At 44.4% G+C, this 19,126-nt stretch overlaps 1 protein-coding gene across 3 annotated transcripts in view; it reads right to left on the bottom strand.

Moving 5' to 3' along the window:
* RNGTT (RNA guanylyltransferase and 5'-phosphatase) overlaps positions 1 to 19,126 on the bottom strand; it is a 409,198-nt gene that overhangs the window by 231,129 nt on the left and 158,943 nt on the right. For all 3 annotated transcript variants that reach the window (XM_026654244.2, XM_026654251.2, XM_026654249.2), the window contains exon 10: positions 15,949 to 16,020. In XM_026654244.2, the coding sequence (XP_026510029.1) occupies positions 15,949 to 16,020 (72 nt within the window). The remainder of the gene's footprint in view (positions 1 to 15,948; positions 16,021 to 19,126) is intronic.

The raw sequence follows: 19,126 nt of genomic DNA, 5'->3' as shown, positions 1-19,126 counted from the left end.
GCAGCTCTGCCAAAGCAGATGTCAGATCCTGAAGCCTCAATTAAGGCCGTATGAAAGTGTGGGCTGATCCCCATGTAGCTGCCCTGTAAATTTCTGAAATTAGTATGTGTCTCAGCGAAGCCACAGAACATGCCAGAAGCATGGTAGAGTGGGATTTAACCTGCAAGGGTGGATCTACTCCAGTTAACTCAGAGTCTGATCTAATATAATTAGATAGCCATTTAGACAGTCTTTGGGTGACAGCCCTTTGGGTGAAGATCTTTCAACCTGTCTGCAATGATACAACCAGCCCGAGGAATCTACTGAATTGTTCTGTCACGGTAATATGAAAGAGACCTAACCATATCAAGGTCATGCAATTTCCCTTAGTTGGTTGGAATGAGGCTTTAGAAAGAAAACCGGCAGCTGAATCACCTGATTCAGATGAAAATCTGAAACAATCTTTGGTACAAAATTTAAGGTGTTACCTAATGGTCACATTTTTTTTATGAAACACCAAATAAGGTGGACCAGCCATGAAGACCTGAATTTCCACCACTCTCTGTGTTGATGTTATAACTACTAAAAAGCCAATTTTCATAAATAGATGGTATAGAGAACAAATTGCTAGGGGCTCAGAAGGAGGTCCCATTAACCATACTAAGACTATATTTATGTCTCAGGGAGGAGGGAACTCCTGGACTGCAGGAAAAGGCCCTTGAGGAATATAGAAACTGGGAAAATATGGTGAGGAAAATATGGTGTGACCCTGGACAGGAGGAGGATGAGCGGATATTGCTGCTAAATGTGCTCTTATGGAGCTGATGGATAGCCCTGTAGGCTATAGTCCAGAATAGCAGGAATCAAGACTTCTAAGGGAGACAGGTGGCATCATGCTGCCCAAATAGATAATCTCTGTTATTTGTCTGCAGAGATCAGTCTAGTAGAGTCCTTTCTGGTAAGCATCAATATATTCTGGACTTCAGCTGAACAGCTTCTTTCCATGGTAGTAAGCCAGCCAGCATCTACACTGTCAGAAACAATGAGGCTAGATCCAGATATTGAATCTGACCTTCATTCTTGGAGATCACATCAGATAAGACAGGTAACATTACTGAGGGTTGAGCTAACAGGTTAATTAGGTCCAAATACCAAAACTACCTGAGCCAAGCTAAAGCTAGCTGAGCATGATCATTACTGCTAAATTCTGTCTGAATCTCCTTAGAATCCTCAGGTATTAATGAGATTGGTGGATAGAAATACACTATTCCTAAAGTTCATGAGAGGAAGAAAGCACCTAAACAGGGAACCTGGGCTCTGACCTCCTTGAGCAAAATGTTTGGCATTTCTTTTTCAGATCTGAAGCAAATAGGTCTGTTAGGTATCCTCACCTGTAGAATACGCTCTGCAGGATCAAGTCATTGACAGTCCGTTCATGATCACTTGTGAATTGCCTGCTGAGCCAGTATGCTAGGACTTTCTGCAAGCCTGAAAGATGCAAACTACTGTGTGATTTGGTGATGAACACACCAATTCCAGAGACAAAGTTTCTTGGCAGAGTGAAGGATGATCTATATCTATCTATCTATATCACCTGGACTAAATGTCCTCATTGCATCGGAAGAAATTCTGAGCACGCTAATCAACAGCTCTAGAATGTTTATGAGAATGTCTAGAATGTAAGTTCTAGAATGTTTACGAGAAAGTAACTCAGAGTCCAGAAGCCCTGGGTCTGTAGGTGGTCTAAGTAAGCTCCACACTCAAGCAGGGAGGCATCAGTCACCAATATCATGGTACATATATGTGGAGAAAATTGTATATTTTGCACACCTAGAAAAGGTGCTTCCACCAATTGAACGATGAGATGACTTCTCAGGAACCTGCATTCATGGCCATGGGATGTCTGACGGGTAGATGTATAGATTTCATCCACCTCACTGTCTTTTAGGGGTTGGCATGTGGACTCCCAAGGAACAAACAGTGGCACTCAAGTCTTTCAGGGTACATGTACACAGCAAATAGACATCTGCTGCTGGCCCATGACAGCTGACCAATGCTTGCAGGGCTCTGGCTGTGGGACTGTTTAATAGCTCTGTAGACTTTCAGGTTCAGGCTGGAGCGTGGGCTCTAGAACCCTGCAAGGTGGGAGGGTCCCGGAGAAGAGAATCAGCCCCACAGCCCAAGCCCCGCAAGCAAATCAGCTGGCACAGGCCAGCCACAGGTGTCTAGCTGCTGTGCAGATATGCCCTCAGAATGCTGGGCTTCATCAGTCCACCTGGTGAAGAAGAGATCATTGCTGGTATCAAAGCGTTCTTTCATTTACAGGTGTTCTTCCTCACTTTCTTGTTCTTCCTGACGTACAGAATGAATCTGTGCCACTGTCCCTCGGAGATGAGTTTTCAGACAGGATCAAGAGAGGCAGAGAACATAGTGGGAGTCGGAGCAGATTTATTGGAGGATCTGAAGCTAAGGATGGCTTATTTGCCTCTTCTGTAGCTTTTGGGGAGGAGGGGGCTCGTAGAGGTGAAAAAAGCAATGGGAGCCTCTTCTATTTATGGGGATTCTATTGAAGAGAGTAAATAAGGATACAAGTCAGACTGAGGGGAAATTGACTCAACCCTCCCCCCCATCTTTTTAGTCTTCCTAAGGGATTTTCTGTTTTTCTTTGCCCCAAGACCCCTTGAAAAACAACGGGAAGTCTTAGCACAGGCTTCTGTAGAGACTGAACATCCCAAGAATAGTGGTAACCAGAAACAAACCAATTTTTGGCCCCACCCATCATGACTGGTGTGGAGAAAGTAGATAAGGAAGTGTTATTTACTCCTTCTCATAACACAAGAACTAGGGGCCACCAAATTAAATTAATAGGCAGCAGGTTTAAAACAAATAAAAGAAGTATTTTTTCACACAACACACAGTCAACCTATGGAACTCCTTGCCAGAGGATGTTGTGAAGGCCAAGACTATAACAGGGTTCAAGAACTAGATAAGTTTACGGAGGATAGGTCCATCAATGGCTATTAGCCAGGATGGGCAGGGATGGTGTCCCTAGCCTCTGTTTGTTAAAAGCTGGGAATGGGCGACAAGGGATGGATCACTTGATGATTACCTGTTCTGTTCATTCCCTCTGGGGCACCTGGCATTGGATACTCTCAAAAGACAGGATACTGGGCTAGATGGACCTTTGGTCTGACCCAGTATGGCCGTTCTGATGTTCTTATGTTCACCCATTGGTTTCCAGAGGCACCACCAAGTTACTTGGCAGCTATAGCTAGTCAGGATCAGAATTCAGGACAAAATTCACCTTGGAGGCAGCCAAAAAGAGAGCTAGTCTCTCTATATTTCCAAGGAGTTCCAGACTGTAGTCTCAAACATAATGAAGCCAAGCTTTCATTATTATTTCTTTCCAAAGACTACCTCCCACGAGAGCATCTATCAGTACAGCTTCAGTGTATATTCGTTTCAGGGATGTTCAAACTATGTTTTCTTAGTGCCAATACAGGCAGACAACGAAAGAAGCTGCTGGTGGTTTACTCTTCATGAGTCATCATAGCAATTTAATGTGAATAAGAAACAGATATAAAGTACACTTATTTGTCACAGTATAAATACATTACACTTTGCTAATTTTAGAGCAGTGTCTTTTCTTCCCTCACAATCCCGTCCCATTTGTTTCTGTTTTAATCTGCCACTTTCCTTTTTTGTCTTTTACCTCCATTTCATAGAATCATAGAATATCAGGGTTGGAAGGGACCTCAGGAGGTCATCTAGTCCAACCCCCTGCTCAAAGCAGGACCAATTCCCAACTAAATCATCCCAGACAGGGCTTTGTCAAGCCTGACTTTAAAAACCTCTAAGGAAGGAGATTCCACCACCTCCCTAGGTAACCCATTCCAGTGCTTCAGCACCCTCCTAGTGAAAAAGTTTTTCCTAATATCCAACCTAAACCTCCCCCACTGCAACTTGAGACTATTACTCCTTGTTCTGTCATCTGCTACCATTGAGAACAGTCTAGATCCATTCTCTTTGGAACCCCCTTTCAGGTAGTTGAAAGCCGCTATCAAATCCCCCCTCAGTCTTCTCTTCTGCAGACTAAACAATCCCAGTTCCCTCAGCCTCTCCTCATAAGTCATGTGCTCCAGCCCCCTAATCATTTTTGTTGCCCTCTGCTGGACTCTTTCCAATTTTTCCATATCCTTCTTGTAGTGTGGGGCCCAAAACTGGACACAGTACTCCAGATGAGGCCTCACCAATGTCGAATAGAGGGGAATGATCAAGTCCCTGGATCTGCTGGCAATGCCCCTACTTATACAGCCCAAAATGCCGTTAGCCTTCTTGGCAACAAGGGCACACTGTTGACTCATATCCAGCTTCTCGTCCACTGCAACCCCTAGGTCCTTTTCTGCATATCTGCTTCCTAGCCATTCGGTCCCTAGTCTGTTAAAGTGAATGGGATTCTTCCGTCCTAAGTGCAGGACTCTGCACTTGTCCTTGTTGAACCTCATCAGGTTTCTTTTGGCCCAATCCTCTAATTTGTCTAGGTCCCTCTGTATCCTATCCCTACCCTCCAGTGTATCTACCACTCCTCCCAGTTTAGTGTCATCTGCAAACTTGCTGACAGTGCAGTCCACGCCATCCTCCAGATCATTAATGAAAATATTGAACAAAACCGGCCCCAGGACCGACCCTTGGGGCACTCCGCTTGAAACCGGCTACCAACTAGACATGGAGCCATTAATCACTACCCGTTGAGCCCGACAATCTAGCCAGCTTTCTATCCACCTTATAGACCATTCAACCAGCCCATACTTTTTTAACTTGCTGGCAAGAATACTGTGGGAGACCGTATCAAAAGCTTTGCTAAAGTCAAGGAATAACACATCCACTGCTTTCCCCTCATCCACAGACCCAGTTATCTCCTCATAGAAGGCAATTAGGTTAGTCAGGCATGACTTGCCCTTGGTGAATCCATGCTGACTGTTCCTGATCACTTTCCTCTCTTCTAAGTGCTTCAGAATTGATTCCTTGAGGACCTGTTCCATGATTTTTCCAGGGACTGAGGTGAGGCTGACTGGCCTGTAGTTCCCCGGATCCTCCTTCTTCCCTTTTTAAAGATAGGCACTACATTAGCCTTTTTCCAGTGATCCGGGACCTCCCCCGATCGCCATGAGTTTTCAAAGATAATGGCCAATGGCTCTGCAATCACATCCACCTACTCCTTTAGCACCCTCGGATGCAATGCATCCAGCCCATGGACTTGTGCTCGTCCAGTTTTTCTAAATAGTCCCGAACCACTTCTTTCTCCACAGAGGGCTGGTCACCTCCTTCCCATACTGTGCTGCCCAGTGCAGAAGTCTGGGAGCTGACCTTGTTCGTGAAGACCGATGCAAAAAAAGCATTGAGTACATTAGCTTTTTCCACATCCTCCGTCACAAGGTTGCTTCCCTCATTCAGTAAGGAGCCCATACTTTCCTTGACTTTCTTCTTGTTGCTAACATACCTGAAGAAACCCTTCTTGTTACTCTTAACATCTCTTCCTAGCTGCAACTCCAAGTGTGATTTGGCCTTCCTGATTTCACTCCTGCATGCCCGAGCAATATTTTTATACTCCTCCCTGGTCATTTGTCCAGTCTTCCACTTCTTGTAAGCTTCTTTTTTGCGTTTAAGATCAGCAAGGATTTCACTGTTAAGCCAAGCCGGTCGCCTGCCATATTTACTATTCTTTCTACACATCGGGATGGTTTGTTCCTGCAACCTCAATAAGGATTCTTTAAAATACAGCCAGCTCTCCTGGACTCTTTTCCCCCTCATGTTATTCTCCCAAGGGATCCTGCCCATCAGTTCCCTGAGGGAGTCAGTCTGCTTTTCTGAAGTCTAGGGTCCGTATTCTGTTGCTCTCCTTTCTTCCTTGTGTCAGGATCCTGAACTCGACCATCTCATGATCACTGCCTCCCAGGTTCCCATCCACTTTTGCTTCCCCTACTAATTCTTCCCGGTTTATGAGCAGCACATCTAGAAGAGCTCTGCCCCTAGTTGGTTCCTCCAGCACTTGCACCAGGAAATTGTCCCCTACACTTTCCAAAAACTTCCTGGATTGTCTGTGCACCACTGTATTGCTCTCTCAGCAGATATCAAGGTGATTAAAGTCTCCCATGAGAACCAGGGCCTGCGATCTAGTAACTTCCGCTAGTTGCCGGAAGAAAGCCTTGTCCAACTCATCCCCCTGGTCTGGTGGTCTATAGCAGACTCCCACCACGACATCACCCTTGTTGCTCACACTTCTAAACTTAATCCAGAGACTCTCAGGTTTTTCTGCAGTTTCATACCGGAGCTCTGAGCAGTCATACTCCTCTTTTACATACAATGCAACTCCCCCACCTTTTCTGCCCTGCCTGTCCTTCCTGAACAGTTTATATCCATTCATGACAGTACTCCAGTCATGTGAGTTACCCCACCAAGTCTCTGTTATTCCAATCACATCATAGTTCCTTGACTGTGCCAGGACTTCCAGTTCTCCCTGCTTGCTTCCCACTTGGTTCTTTTCCCTCCATTCCTATATGCCCATATATTTCCCCTCTTATTCTTAAACTCCTCCAGCTCCACTTTCCTTCTGTGTTCCCTTCATTCCTATCTCATTTCCCTATCCCTGGGCCACAGTCATCTGAAGAGCTGATTGCAGCCTGAACAGGCTGCCATGATGAGTTGAAAAAAAAAATCCTTATTGCTCCCTCAAGTCACCAGCTGGCACTTTGTTCTTTTTATGTATATCAGTTGCACATGGAGCAATGGCTCATACTTCCATTCCCGATTGACTGATTGCTGGCACACAGTTGCTACTATTAAGTAAATCACCTCAAAACAACATTCCATTTCAATCTGTAACTTTTCAAAATGGCAGTTAGTTAAATGCTTAATTTGTGCCAGCAGCTGCCAGTGCCGAGCCTCAGCACCTCTAGGCTTGGCAGTTCATAGCCCCAGCACTTCTGGGCTTGCCATGTCAGTTATGAAAGTAAAAAAGTTGCTTTAGCCCCAGCACCAAATTGCTTGAGCCCTGGCACCTCTTTCATTACAAATTAAGCACTTGAGTGAAGTTAAGAACTGATACAAAGTTTGTTTTGTTTTGCTTTTCCCAGGTTCGCACTTTGAACAGATGGCTTTAAGAATAAATACAATATAACAGTTACAGTCGCTACAGGAGAGCTGCAGAAACTTCTTGATTGTTCATAAAGAGAGTAATAGTTCTGGTTTTCAGTGACCCTGGAGACAAGGGAGCCACAGATTTCAAGAGACACTGTGTGTGCTGCATTCAGCCTGCAGATGTTAGTCACCGATATTATACGTTCCCTTATTATATGTTCAAAAACTTGTTACCACAGAGTTACGGTTGTGCTGGATAAGTAAGAAATTATCAAAACATTTTTTGCATTTCAAATAAAGGAAGCACTATCTGTATTTAGTGAAGTGAACTGATTGTACTGAAGTGATTGTTTCTGATCATCACGCTCTTCAAGTTTTTAGAACTAGAAGATTTCATCCTCTTACACCTAGTTCTTATTCATAGATTAAAAAAGGAATACAAGGTTTCCTGCTTTTTTAACTCCCAACCGGTTTCTTTGTTTAACAAACCAGTTAAATAAATTAAAATGAAGAAAATATTCTCTCTACACCTGCAGAAGAATGTAAGACTGTCAAAAGCCAGTTTCGCACTTCAACAAATTCAGGTTCTGGATGCCTAGCCAGTGACTTCCACTAATGCATTGATACGACTTTCTTTAAAACTTGGCAGCAAACAGGTACTGCTCGAATTTAATTTAATTTAATATATTACAGTAAATTAACATCCATTGTCATAAATTTAAATTTAATTTTCAATGGGTTTAAATTTTTTTAAAAAATCAACCTGTATTTTATTTAAATTAAAAAACAATTTAAATAAAAATCCTTTTTTATAAAAAAAAATGTAATCAATTTTTATCCATCATGTTTCAGAGCTTTGAGTGTAGCTGAATTCAACATTCTGAAAGGGCACAAGACACTAAAGGGCAATCTTAACTCTGTTAAAGTTTTGGGCATTTAATTTCCTTGTTTTTATAAAAATACTTTTTTGCATCCCTATGTACCACAGCCTAGCTCTCCACATGGGTGCCTGCTCCGTTCCCAAATACAAGCTCAATGTCATGTACTGTGCCATGCACCAAACGTGCCCATTCCCAGCTACTCATTGTATATTTGTGCCATGCACTAAGCATACCTGTTCTCAGTTCCCCACACCACCTTAGCATTGTGTGTCAGTGCCATAAAATGAACATGCTCATTGCCAACTCCCCATCCCAATCTCAGCATTATGGGAACATGTTTTGAAGGAAGAACAGAAATGGGGGGTATGGATGTGGGGAAGTTTAGGGGGCAGACCTAAGACCCTGCCCACATCCTCCACTGCAATTCTGTTCCCTTCCTTTCTTCCCCACACTCTCCTGCACTGCTCTGACCTCCCATTTGTTTCCCTAGAAGCAGCAACAACAACAAGGGGAATGGTGAATCTGGAGTCCCTTCTCTTGCTGCTGGAGGCAGCATGAGCAAGGTGGAGAGTTCTGGGTTCCTTCCTCGCATCAGTGAACAGTGGAGGAACGGGAGCCCTGGAGACCCTTCCCTTGGCCTGGTGAAGCAGTGGCTGATCCACTGGGAGGAACTGGGGGAAGGTGAGACACAGGTGGTTCCATTTAATTCCTCTCCAAGAATGTCATCAATGGAGAAGGAGCCCAACTTTTCACCCCACATTTTTCTGCTCTGTTAGCACTTCTGAGCTCCCAGAAAGCAAAGGACAAACCCTTATTCATGCAGCAATTGTAGAAAAATTACTACTTTGGAATCCCCGTTCTTCATCAAATCTTTAATCATCAAACTGGGTTTTCAAAAACATGGTGCTTGGATGATCACGTACATTAATAAGGGTTATCATCTAAGTTGTGCCAAAGCAATTGACCTAAGGAACAAAGGTTGGCAAACATCCACAGCTGCCACTCTGCACCTTCCCAAGCCCCGCCTCATACCACCTCTTCAACTGACTGCTCCAACACACACACCAATGCTGCACCAAAAAAAGTTATAAGAATCAAAAAATGTTATGAGCAGTTCAAGTTAGGGGGGTGCGTATCAGGAACCTCTTGACCAAGTGATGCAGCAACTTGCTTTCCTCTGATCACACTTAGTTCCATTGTTCAGAAACTGAACAAAGAATGTGAGTCATGATTACATCAAGCTATCTTCCCTCTCTTCAATTAATGACAACTGCCTTGACAATATTTCAGAAGTAAAATTAAAGTCTGCATGTGAATTTTAGAGCACCTTAAAATATCACTCTTAAACCAGGATCTCAGGACAAAACTTCAGTCAGGATCTCAGAACAAAACACAATTCAGACAGAGAACAAGGAAGATGTGCAAGACACATTCAACTGCTACCGGTTAGGGCACAAACTCACAGTGCATGGGTGTTGCTCAGATTCAATGATCCCAGCATTTCACCTTGAACCACCCAACTTTGTGATAACAGACCACATGGAAAATCTCGAGCTGTTAACAGAGTCCTAGTCTTGCTGCACATACACATTACACACATAAATACATCATTTTAGCTTGTGGTGACCTGGATTTAAAAACTTTACCTTCAGTAACTTTTGCAATCTTGATTTCCCAACGGGACAGTGGGGGCTGTGCACTAACTGAAATAAATCCCAAGCAGCTGAGATCAATTTGAGGAGTAGAAAAACAGTTTGAGCCCCACATGTGCACAAACAAAAAAGTAACAAGCAGGTGATTTTGTAAACAATTGACTTTGAGTAGCTGTATTTTGTTCTAACCCAAATTTGGAACACCAACCCTACACCGCACCTCCAAGAGGCAACAATTTTCAGACAATCCAAGCAAGCACTTGGATTTTAGAGCACTTACAATATTCACCTTTTAAGGAAAAAGCAATACACAACCTTAACTATAGCAGACCTGGCACTCCACTATAATATGTAACCAAGATCCTCCCACCTAACCTGTATTCCATAAAGAGAGGATTTACTATGTCTCTTTTGATTTTATAGTTACTCCAAACCACACATCTCAGTGATAAAATTATACTGATCACTTCTTGCCAAGCCAAACATTCTAGCTTGCCCATTTTTGTAATTAAAACTTCTAGAATTAGCATAAAGGCAGCTGTGCTTTTTAATCTCTACAGTATGGCCACTGCTAATAGCCTCTTTCAGCTGAAGTCCTGCTTGTGCTCATACTGATAACACATTGTCTTATTTGTCCTTGACACTGAAAGTGCAATACTTCATAATGAATTCCTCCCTGATTCTCAATGCATCCAAAGAAACTGACAGCATTTACAGTGGAACTCAAGTGCAGTTCAGTCTCCTCTGCCTTTCCCCACAACTTAACCCCTTACAAAAACCCACTCATTTTCATGGTCAGTAATTTGGTTCCTTTATGTTTAATCAGAGCCCATCACCTTAACACCTCTATCTAATGCATCAGAGATCAGGCTTTTAGAAAGCTTCACTTTGTCAAAACTGTGTGAAGAGAGGAACAAACAACAAACAAACAAAAAAGGAAGGTGAGACCAGACAGGGAAAAGTGACCATAAAGGAGGGAATGGGAAAGGAAGAAACAGTAGTAGTGAGTGACAGACGAGCATAAAATAAGAGAGGGCAAACACTACACAGAGTGAAAGAGAGTAAACACGGAATGTAGGGGAAAACCATAGAAATGGGTGAGAGATAGACAAAGTGAAGGACAGAACATAGACAGGGCAGAGAACATAAGCGATAGCATTACAAGAAGAAGTTTTTAGAGAAGAGAACACAATGGTCATAATATTACAAAAACAATTTTTGCTCTTTTCAAATGTTTTCAAAACTTAGAATATTTTAGAACTTTCAGAAAACTACGACTTAACCCTGAGGATGCTAAGAATTACATTCTGCAAGTTACATTGACTAAAACATTGCTTATAAACTATTAAAATTCAATTCCAAATTAACAGTCTCCCACAAAACACTCTTGCTTTTAAAAGCAGAGACTGACCCCTCCAAGATTTGCTGTTCTAACACAAACCCTGGTTATACTGTACAGGGCCTGATTCTGCCACTCTTATTCACAATGAGTAGGGCCTAGCTCCATGATAGTAGAGTTCCTTAGTCAGAAAATAATTTTAAGTGTGACAGAATCAACCCCATAGTTTGCACTAAAACACTTAAAAATGCCCAACATGTTACCATTTGAAGTGTCTAAAATATTTAATATTTTCTCCCACAGATCAACTTTGACAGAGTTCCAAAAGACATTTCAGAACCAAAAGCACTAGTATGAATAATAGGAAGCATGATGGCCATTTCAGGAAAAAATGGCTACTCACCTTTCATAACTGTTATTCTTCAAGATGTGTTATTTGTGTCCATTCCTATCAGGTGTGTGTGCACACGCGCACAGCAGCCGGAAGATTTATCACCTAGCAGTTGGGTCGGTCCAAGTGCCCCCTGGAGTGGCGCCATCATGGCGCCCAATATAGAGCCCTACTGACCCGCCACCCCCTCAGTTCCTTCTTGCCAGCTACTCCAAAAGAGGGGTAGGTGGGTGGGTATTGGAATGGACATGAACACCACATCTCGAAGAACAACAGTTATGAGTAGGTGAGTAACTGTTTTTTCTTCTTCGAGTGCTTGTTCATGTCAATTCCAATCAGGTGACTCCCAAGCCTAAGTTCAGGAGGTGGGGTCAGAGTTGTCCACTGGCTGGAGCACTGTTCTACCGAAGGCGGCATAGTCTCTGGCCTGCTGGGTAATCGCATAATGCGCGGTGAAAGTATGTATGGCGGACCACTCTGCATATTTCCTGGGTCAGAACTTGCTCCAGGAATGCTGTTGAATAAGCCTGCGCCCTAGTGGAGTGCGCTGTGAGCAGGGGCAGGCACCTCTGCCCGGTTATAGCATTCACAGATGCAGGACATGATCCACGAGGAAATTTGTTGGGAGGAAACTGGAAGATTCTTCATCCTGTCTGCCATGGCCTCAAACTGTTAAATGGACTTCCTAAACGGTTTTGTTCTTTCAATGTAAAAGGCTAGCGCTCTGCAGACATCCAATGAATGAAGCCTCTGGTCCCTGCGCTCGAGTGCAGCTTAGGATAGAACACTGGGAGGAAGATGTCCTGCTTGATGTGGAACTGGGAGACAACCTTTGGAAGGAAAGCTGGATGTGGCCTGAGCTGAACCTTGTCCTTACAGAAGACAGTTTAAGGAGGCTCTGATGTTAGGGCCTGGAGCTCAGACACCCTCCTGGCTGAGGTTATTGCAACCAGAAACGCCATCTTGTATGACAGGTAGAGCAGGGAACAAGTTACCAGTGGTTCGAAGGGCAGACCCACCGATTTGGAAAGGACCTGATTGAGGTCCCAGTTTGGGGCTGGTTGTCGGACATGCGGTTATAGCCTGTTGAGACCTTTCAGGAAACGGCTGCCCATAGGGTTGGCAAACACCGACTGGCCCTCTGCACCTGGATGGAAGGCAGAGATGGCGGCTAAGTGACGACATGGACCATCCCTGCTACTTGAGATGGAGAAGGTAGTCCAGTATAAATGGCATAGAGGCAAGCGTTGGGGACAAATGTTGCTGCGCCGACCAGATTGACTACTTGGCAAGGTAGGTAGTCCTGGTGGAGGGTTTCCTTCTGCCAAGGAGGACTTGTCTAACTGGGTCTGAGCAGGAGAGCTCCCTGCGGTTCAGGCATGGAGATTCCAGGCCATGAGGTGCAACGACTCCAGGTTCGGATGCTGGAGATGGCTGTGATTCTGAGTTATCAAGTCCAGGAGGAGTGGCAGGGTGACTGGGGCTTTCACGGACTTTCCAGGAGAGATCTGTACCAATGTTGGCGAAGCCAGGCTGGAGCGAACAATATCACTGAAGCCCGTTTCCTCCGTATCTTGAAGAGCACTTTGTGAACGAGAAGGATGGGCGGGAACGTATAGAGAAGACGGCGTCCCCATGGGAGGAAGAAGGCATCCGCGATGGAGCCCAGCCTGTGATTGAGGAAGGAGCAAAACTGCTGGCACTTCCCGTTGCGTCGTATGGCGAACAGGTCCACCTGGGGAAAGCCCCACCGTTGGAAAATGGAGTTCACGACATCCAGGCATAGGGACCACTCATGGCCATGAAAAGACCTGCTGAGACAGTCCGCCAACTCGTTCTGTATTCCCGGGAGGTACGATGCTTGCAGGCCTATCAAGTGAGCTACACAAAAGTCCCACAGCATGAGGGCTTCCTGGCACAGGAGCATGCACCCCCGTTTGTTGATACAGAATATCGCTATGGTGTTGTCTCTATATACAGACTGCCAAATGCACTTGTCACGACAAAAGCAAGAGGAAGTTCCAGCTAACCGTCACTGGCGGTAAGAAGGAAATGAGGGGGTGGCAGGTCGGTAGGGCCTTATATTGAGCGCCATGATGGCACCACTCCAGGGGGTGCCCGGACCGATCTGACGGATACTACTAGGGAAAAAATCTTTTGGCTGTCGTGCACACGTGCACACACACACCTGATTGGAATTGACATGAACAAGCACTCGAAGAAGAATAGCTAATATAGGCATAAAACTTCTCAGTACCCCTATAAATTGAAACTAAAAGACAGGGTTGTCAGGGTTTTTTTTTTTTTTTTTTTTTTTTTTACAGTTATCATGCACATCAACTCAATCAAAGCCTTCCTATGTTTCAGTAGGACTGACCGCTTATACAATAAATAATGCAATGATCCCCACACTGCCACTCATTCATTCTCTTAATACAGATGGGAAAACGTCTCTATACAAGACAAATCTTAATCTTCTTCCAATATTCCCACTTTATGTAATCCAGATATGTACAGATCACCTCAACCACTACAACCTCAATTGTATGTGTAAGATGGGGGGGGGGGGAGCATGCGGATGGAGGGAGGAGTTTTGGGGAGAGAACTGCATAGCACCAGGATAAATTAACACTCCATTTATGTGACTTAGAATCAGAACAACCGTTAATATAATACACAGGACTATCACAATAAAAGTGTATTCTCCCAAATACCCTGAAATATAAGCGAACACCATATTACTGTATTTTTTGTCGAATATTTAAACTATAGTTTAGTGTTACTCTGTTTTCAAATAATTATTTAAATTCACAAAAAATTGTTAAATACATTAATATGTTTTGCTGGGGCCTTTTTCTTAGCACTAATTTTCTCTTTCACAAGTGTAACACAAACCAGTCAATACAAAACCCACTCAATTATAAGTGCCAACAGGTGAAACATTTTGTCAAGGACAACTCTTCCAATTAATTGGGGGGTCTGAGGGCCAACAGATCCCAGCCAATTGATAGTTCTATGTACATTATAGTGATTTTAAGGTTATTTTTCTTAGATCATGAGAGAAAAAGAAAAAAAAATTACTAAAACAACACACAAGACCCTTTAGTGCCTTTCAAACCTCTAGTTTATTGGAAAACTCCCTTTGAAAGCTGCTCTCTCTTCACCCACATTGTTTCTTCCCAGCTAGGACTCTGCAGTTGTTCCCATAGCTCTCCACAGTGGCTTATCCATTTTCCCCTCCTTCCTCCTCCTCCCCTATACTCAGCAGCTCCTTTTTCTGGTCCCTGGGACTGATTTCTGCCTCTGTCTGCCCTCAGCACATATGAGCTTATGAGAAGCAGCTGCAGGGTACAGAACGGAGAAGCAGCTGCCTAAATCTAAAAGAAGAATATGAAGAAGGGGTCACTGAGCAGCCAAGAAGGTGCAGTGTGTTTCAAAAACAGCTATACTACTGCTGCTTAACCCCCTTCCCACTCTCTGTTTCCCGACCTGGGCAAGGATCCACTATCACAGCACCAACCCAGCTCACCTACTGTCAGCTCAGATGACAGAGTAGCCCAGACCAGCAGTAGCCCAGACCAACAATACTGTAGAGGCAAATGTAGTGCCCTAGTATGGCCTCTGCAGACTCTCAGGCTACATCTACACAGGGATAAAAAAAACTGCAGCTGGCCTGGGTAAGCAGGTTTGTGTTCTGGAGCTGAAAAGAATCACTGTGTAGACGCTTGGGCCAGAGCCTGTTTTCTGAGACCTTGCAAGAGTGGAGGGTCCCAGAGCTTGGGTTCCAGCCCGAGCCCAAACGTCTACACAGAAACTTTTAGCCCCACAGCCCGAGCCCCGCAAGCCTAAATCAATTAACCCAGGCCAGCCACTGGCCTTTTAGCCCTTTGTAGACGTACCCTTATAAGTGAAAACAGTACCAGGACATTAGTTGGGACTGTTTGATCCCAGCCAAATCAGGACTATTGGTAGAGCTTTCAATTCAGCTATGTGATTTCCTCGTCATTGCTAACGTAAGCCTGAAAGGATGTTTTCTCTTTAACCCATGTGTAACTATCCCAATCAAATTAAGAGAGAATCAGAAAGTAACATGTACACTAAATATTTTTGCCATCTCTTGAGCTTGCAAAAAAAATTATTCAGTGTTTAAATGGTCCCAACTAAGCTGTAAATATATTGTTTATCTATAGACAGATCTGCAGAGGAAAAATGCTAAGTTATTACCACCATGGCCAAACCAAGTTCATATCTGCTGTAGAAAGAAGCAGTTTCTGAAGAGTATTTTGCAGAGGTTTTCAAACAACACAGCCTTCTCTCATATAGTCTTTGCAACCAATCAAGTCTCTATTGACCAAGCAAGTAGCATTACTGAGGCTGCTTTCAACTGTGCTTTGCCTGATTCAGGATACTTTCAATCTCACTTCTCCTGTACTACTGTCAGCTGGATTGCACATTGCCCAACCACTTTGGGTATCAAAGTGTGCTTTCTGGCTCTTAACTATGCAAACATAATTTGTCTTAATTTTAGTCAATAACTACTAAAAGTAGTAATTTTAAAAAGGTACTTACATTGAATTTAATAATGTCATATATCAAGTACCGAGGAACGACTTGTCCGTTTACTTTGTCAATGATCATTTCCTTAAAAGAAAAAAAAAAGATAACATTCCCTTAATATCTGCGATTCAAGAATAATATAAAAGTCTCACAATATGCTTACATCCAGTACGTCTATGGAACTGCAGCAATGCTTACCACTACTGCTACAAGGCTCTGTCCAAAGTTCTATTACCAAGCATATTTTTACAGGAGTTTACAAGTGTTATAAATATATTCTTCATGTTTGAAGTGTGCTATATAAAGTTCTCAACAAAACCAAGGCAAATCAGTGTTAAGACACTCTGTTTTGACCTGGAACTGTTGTGCTTCAGTGTTTCACCGGTCTCAAAATGTATTACTTAGCTTAAAGTATATGATCCTATTGAAAGTCATTTTGAAAATTGTGAAATTGTAATCCTAAATTACTTAGGCACATCTGAAAAATTTCACCTACAGTGTATAAGCACAGTGGCCATTGAAGACTGAACTTTTTTATTTTGGGGGGGCTTGGTTTGCTCAGATCAGATGATTTAACAATACTTTAACATTTTTCTGACTATACAGACAGCAGAGTGGACTCAAAAATGTTACTTATGTATTAGTTACTATCCCTCACTAACCAATAAGGCTCCTTTAAATGAAGTATTCCACATGGTGTTTAAATCACATGAATCAAGGCAGAGCTTTATGTTTCCGTTTGTGCCTCTGAAGCACATTTCATATGACTACCAGTCCAAATTAACATTTGCAGCTAATTAGACCAGAGTCAAAAATACATACATCTCCACACTAAATTAAGCAACCCTCTATATATTTTTTCTCACTTCCCCATCTTAGAATTGTTTTGATGTCCATCTCTTACTGTTGTCCCCTTCTTGAGGACACATGGTTAAAGCTGCGAGTTTGTCATGGAGGTCAAGGATTCCGTGACTTTCTGTGATTTCTGCACGGCTGGTGCACCTAACCCGGGGGCTGCCTGAGCAGCTCAGGCAGTCCCTAGACCAGTCGCACCGGCCACTCCTGGGGCAGTCTTGGGCAGGGCCGCCCAGAGGATTCAGGGTGCCTGGGGCAAAGCAATTTCGGGGGCCCCTTCCATAAAAAAAAGTTGCAATACTATATAGTAACATGTATTTGGAAATGTAAAAAATAACCAGTGAAATACATTCAAAAATTTTTTTAATAATTTGAAAATACACGAAATACATTATTTAAAAAAATTAAATGCTTTAATACATTTGCAATTACATAATGGGCTGTCGCTGGGTGATGGTTGGTGCCAATGGGTTGTTGTTGCCTGGGGGTGGCACTGCTGTTGCCCAGGGCTGGGTGGGGAGCTGGGCTCTGGGTCGGGGGGTGCCCGGCTCAGAGGGGCTGGGCTCGGAGATGGGGGTCAGGGCTGTGCATGTGGGGGAGTGTCCAGCTCAGGGGGTCTTACCATGCTGCTTACTCCCACCTCTCCTGGAGCCTCAGCGTGCCGCGTCCAGGAGCGGCCCTGGACAGCGCTGCAGCGGTGGGACCTGAGCTCCTCCCGCTCAGAGCCGAGTGGGAAGGGAGCGGGCTTCGGCGGGACCTGAGCTAGCAGCCCTGCCCCCTTACCACACGGCTCTGAACGGGAGGAGCTCAGGTCCTGCCTCTGCAGCGCTGTCCAGGGCCGCTCCTGAACGCGGTGCGCTAAGGCGCCGGGGGATGGAGGGAGGCGGAGGCGGGGGGGAGCCTCCGACATTCTCGTGGGGCTAAACCTGACAATGGGAGGCTCTGGCAAGAACAACATGTGAACTCAGCATGACTTTGCAGCAGGACGATGATGGACTGAGAGGTAGCAGGAGGCTGTGATAAGAAATCACAGAGTCACAGAAATTCTCACCTGGGGGGCACAGGCAAAAGGACAGAGAGTGGCTAAGCCAAAATGAATTTGACAGCACCTTGGCTGGGTGGCACCCTGGTTGTAGCTAGTCTGAACTTGGTCTTAGATTAGCATAGAGAAGCAAAAGTTAAGGACTTCCCAGTGCTGTATTTCAGTTGATTAATAAACCCTACTCTGTTCTGAAAAGGCTGCCTGGAATCACTGCAAATACTGAGTGAAGTGCATGGATTCTTGAAGGGAGTAAAAGTCTCTGAATGGGAGTCTCCTTCAGTCAGACTTGCTGGGCAGAGCTCACAGTGAGAAACCGGAGTGCTGGAGCTCAGTCTCTGAGGCTACATCGCCTACTCTTATGGAAGTGTGTGACCATTTGGAGGTCTGGCAGACTACAGGCATTCCCAGGAGACTATCTACAGGCCAGAGCATAGCACAGATCCTATAAATCCATAACACCTTCTCTGGGCCTTTGGCGCACCACAAGACACCAGCCAGAATTATCACTGCCTGTAATAAATTTAGCAGTATTTACTACACTACCCCTACACTTCCCCAGGACCCCCAACCCCTCATGGATAGAGGGTTTGAAAAGTACGGCCATATACTCACCACACTGGGAGCTGCTGAACGGCCCTGAAGCAAATGGCAGTCAGTCTGATCACTTCATATTTTTATGAAGATCTTTCTGGTAACATTTTAGGGAGTTGTAACACTTATCTTTTCCTGTCTGCTAACCCTTTAAATCTAGCAATGTCTGTCTGGTTGTTTATCAGCAGCCTGGGCTGGGTTATCCTCCATACCTGCTGAAAGACTGCCCTTAATAAGGGGCGGGGGAGGGGGGGGTAAAAGAACAAAGGAGGACACATTCTCTGATCTGCTCAAGATCTCTGAGGGCAGGGCACACAAAACTAGGGAGTGTAGGGAGCTCTTGCGTGAGGAAAGGCAGAAGGACTGAGAGATACATAAGGAAGTGCACCAAGACAACATGCAGCTCCTCAAACTCAGATGTTCCAAAGCACTACCAAGGAAAATACCCAAAGACTTGCACCCCAGCAGCCATTGCACTTCATGGACAATTCTTTCCTCCTAGGTTGTACACACACACACCCCAAAGCCCCCCAAAGTATCAGCATAGCCTGCCATAGTATGCCTTTCACTGAATCCCACTAGAAAATAAGAACTGCTGTGACTACACCTATACTGAGCTGTGATTCATCCCAGGGCAGGGCCGGCTCTGGCTTTTTTGCTGCCCCAGGCAAAAAAGCCTCCGGCCGCCCCCCCCCCCCCCCC

The sequence above is a fragment of the Terrapene carolina genome, unplaced genomic scaffold (genome assembly GCF_002925995.2).
Source record: "Terrapene carolina triunguis isolate 2854851 unplaced genomic scaffold, T_m_triunguis-2.0 Scaffold42, whole genome shotgun sequence".
In the NCBI taxonomy this organism is placed as follows: domain Eukaryota; kingdom Metazoa; phylum Chordata; order Testudines; family Emydidae; genus Terrapene; species Terrapene triunguis.
This window is presented reverse-complemented; position numbering and strand designations above follow the sequence as displayed.